Source organism: Psammomys obesus, unplaced genomic scaffold (assembly GCF_907164565.1).
Source record: "Psammomys obesus unplaced genomic scaffold, mPsaObe1.curated_primary_1811, whole genome shotgun sequence".
Lineage (NCBI taxonomy): Eukaryota > Metazoa > Chordata > Mammalia > Rodentia > Muridae > Psammomys > Psammomys obesus.
In genome coordinates this window covers 9,088,953-9,092,188 of record NW_026596088.1, presented here as the reverse complement: position 1 = coordinate 9,092,188, position 3,236 = coordinate 9,088,953, and the positions used below count along the sequence as shown (strand labels likewise).

At 49.9% G+C, this 3,236-nt stretch overlaps 1 protein-coding gene across 1 annotated transcript in view; it reads right to left on the bottom strand.

Annotated features, from left to right (window-relative positions):
- Positions 1-206: 206 nt before the first annotated feature.
- The window catches only part of Clec19a (C-type lectin domain containing 19A), a 13,566-nt gene continuing 10,536 nt past the window's right edge, over positions 207-3,236 (bottom strand). The window contains exons 3-5 of the mRNA XM_055627310.1: positions 2,112-2,205; positions 1,415-1,544; positions 207-332 (exon numbers count right to left, since the gene is read on the bottom strand). Coding sequence (XP_055483285.1) covers positions 253-332; positions 1,415-1,544; positions 2,112-2,205 — 304 coding nt within the window. The 3' untranslated portion in view covers positions 207-252. The remainder of the gene's footprint in view (positions 333-1,414; positions 1,545-2,111; positions 2,206-3,236) is intronic.

The window sequence follows — 3,236 nt, the reverse complement described above, 5'->3', positions numbered from 1 at the left end:
GTGTCAGAGTGACCACTTCGAGCATGAACTGGAGACCAGACTGAGATGGCTACATTCAGTTGAATTCAGGAAGCTGGGACCTGTGTGAGTTGGCCTGCTGTCTCTTGGCCACATGGCCACTGGATAATTAAGGAGACCCTGTTGGGAGTTCCTGCTCGGAGGACCTCCTTCTGTGTGTGCTACATTTACTCGGTGTGAGTTCTGCTCTAGTCACCGCTTGAGTTCATGACAGGAGGGTGGGACAGGAGTGCGTCAGTGAGCGCTCGGTGATGGGATCTTGCAGACAAAGGGGAACTTCCTGTGACAGCTGCTGTCGTTCCAGGACCTCAGAGCTGTGAACGGAAGAAGCGGAGAGTCTGGGTAGACATCCATTCACTGCAGTAAAAGCCCCTGCGTCACCGATCTGGAGTAAAAGTCCTCTCCCGCAGGCTGACGGCTGCTGAGACAGCGCTCCTATCCTATTCTCTCACGAAGCCTGGTTTGGTCTTCCACTAGTCGGGGAAGGATAAACTTTTTTCCGGGCTGCAGGATGGCCCCTGGGATAAGTGACTTTTGTCCCCCACCATTCCTCAGGAGGAGGAAAGGAAGAGAGGAGCGCAGTGTGATGGTTGGACCTTGAATTCGGTGCATGTTGAAACGTAGCTCCATTCCCTGCCTGTTCTGTGACCTTGAAGGAATGGCTCAACTTCCTGAAGCCTGGATTCACCTTGGGCTTCATAGTTGATAGAGCACAGAAGGTGAGAGGCAACCCGTGCCTGTGCCCCTGTCACTGTGCTGGGCCAGTTGTGCCTTGATTATCTCAGCAAACTTTCACATAGGGGTAAATATTAAGCCCAGGAGAGAAAACGGACTCCCTGCAAGGACATAGCTACAAAGCAACAGGGCTAGAACTCACACTCAGGTGTATGCTCTTCAGTGCCCACACCTCTGCGCTCCTCCAGACGCAACTGTGTTCTGACATCCAGAAGGACCATCCTGGGCTGGAGGCTTCCACTTTTGTGCACAGGAAACTACCTCTCAGTGCAAAGTTTTTTTTTTTTTTAAGGGATATACGCTGTGCACATCAAAGACGTAATGAAGTCTCTGCCACCCACTCTAATTCTCTAATGCCCTTCCATCCATCTGGCACCTGATTGCCAGCAAACCATTAAAGACCTTTTAAAATACTACTACCCTGGACAGTATACCCTGCCCCAGGAAACTGGGGTGCTCTCCAAGGTGCTAAAAAAGGGCAGCCTCTTAACTCCCATTGCGGCCCATGTTTCCCCGTGGTGCCCCTCCATGCTCCTTGATGCCTCCCCATCCTTCATCCTGACCCTACATCTCATTGTGCCCCCACACTTCGGGGTGCTTCCCCATCCCTATGCTGCCTCTCTATGCAGCTCTGGGAGAGCCCAGGTCCTGGGGTACTCACCGCTACTGGGCCGGTACCACATCTGCACACAGTCTTCTTCTGGGTCTGTCTGGATGCCATCGCCAGGCTGGCTCCTGTCCCAGTAACTGTAGTCATAAGGGGAGCCGTCAGTCCACTCAAACTGCCCTTCCTGGGGTCCACTCAGAGGCAAGAAAGTAGAGAGAAAGACCAGGTATTGGATTAGTTCCGGGGTAGGGACGGCGTTATAAAAGCCCTTAGTGTGCAATGTAATGTGTGCTATGGCCTCAGCGCTGCTGGCCTCAGGCACCTTGTGTTGCCCTTGTCACATGAACCTTACCTACTTTATTCTCACTGCTCAGCAAAGAATGAGCTCAGCTCCAGCCCAGACAACCAAGAGAGACTTCGCCTCAAAAGAAACAAGTAAGTGGTCTTGGGGATGCAGCTCAGTGATAGGGCGCTCGCTCATGGGCTGTGTGCTGAGCCCTGGCTTTCGGTGATGCTGAAGGAGGGGGGAGTCCCTCACACATCTATCCATAGTTTCGGAGAATCCAAGTCAAAACAGAGGTGTTCTCTGATTGTCCCATAATGTTCCTGTCACACCCACTTCCATGGCTAACCGAGGTGGGTTGGTGTCTATGTGCTGGTGTGTAACTGTGAGCTGGCATTGTTAAATGAAAGTGGAGCTTTGGTTGGAGTTTCTTCCTGAGCTCTGGCAGCTGTGGCTTCCTCACCTCACCTGCCTATGGTCATGAAGGCCCGTCCAGATATCAGCCGGGATGTCAGGAGCGCAGCTGTTCACCAGGTCATACACAAAGACGTTCTCCTCCCAGCTGTGGATGCAGGAAGCACAGCAGCAGTTACCACCGCCCCTTTCCACGGGCTGGAGCCTGAAGCAAGCTCGTTCCCGCTTCTGGACTAAGTCAAGGAGGGCAGAACGTAACTGTTTTCCCTCTCCGTTCTCGTAAGGTTTCAGTTAATTAGTAACTCGTGTTTGTGTGTGTGTGTCTGCCTGAGTGTGTGCACGCTTTATGTGTATGGGTGTGCACACGTGTGTATTTGTGTGGCAGCCAGAGGACAGCGCCAGGTGCCCTCCTCTGTCACTCTCTGCCATATTCCTCTGAGACAATCTATCCACGAACCTGGGGCTTGTGCTCTCTTGGCTAGGATGGAACCCAGCAAGCCCCAGCGACCATTGTCTCTCTGCATCCTTGGGACTGGAGTTATTTATAGGCATTAGCTAGGGCAGCTGGGGTGTTACGTAGATGCTGAGATCAGAACTCCGGTCCTCCCAGTTCTATAGTGAGTGCTCTTAGCAACTGAGTCATCTCTTTAATCCCTCTGTCATTCTTAACTAGGTCAACCCTATTTGGCCATCTGGGCCAGCTCAGAGAAAGACTCAGCACAGCACTTACCACCACTTCAGAAACACTTCGAATGACACGGGTCACAGTGAAGATAAAAAGAACAGTGGAGGGCTACACACTGTGTTGTGTGTGCTGAATGACTTAAGATTTCCAATATGCTCACTTTGGTTCTCTCTCCAAGACCCACCTTGTGCTGCCAAATCTTTACATAGCTTCCTCTTTCCCAATATTTTTCCACATAGCATCATTAAATATTTTCTGTTTCTTTCTTTCTTTCTTTCTTTCTTTCTTTCTTTCTTTCTTTCTTTCTTTCTTTCTTTCTTGGGAATATAGCTCTAAGCTTGAACTTACTTAATCTACTCTGTCTTCTGGGAGGAGTCCCAACCTTGACATTAAAAGCTTATAAACAAAGAAACCAGAGACCCTGGTGTTGGGTCATTGTCCAAAACAATATATATATATATATATATATATATATATATATATATATATATATA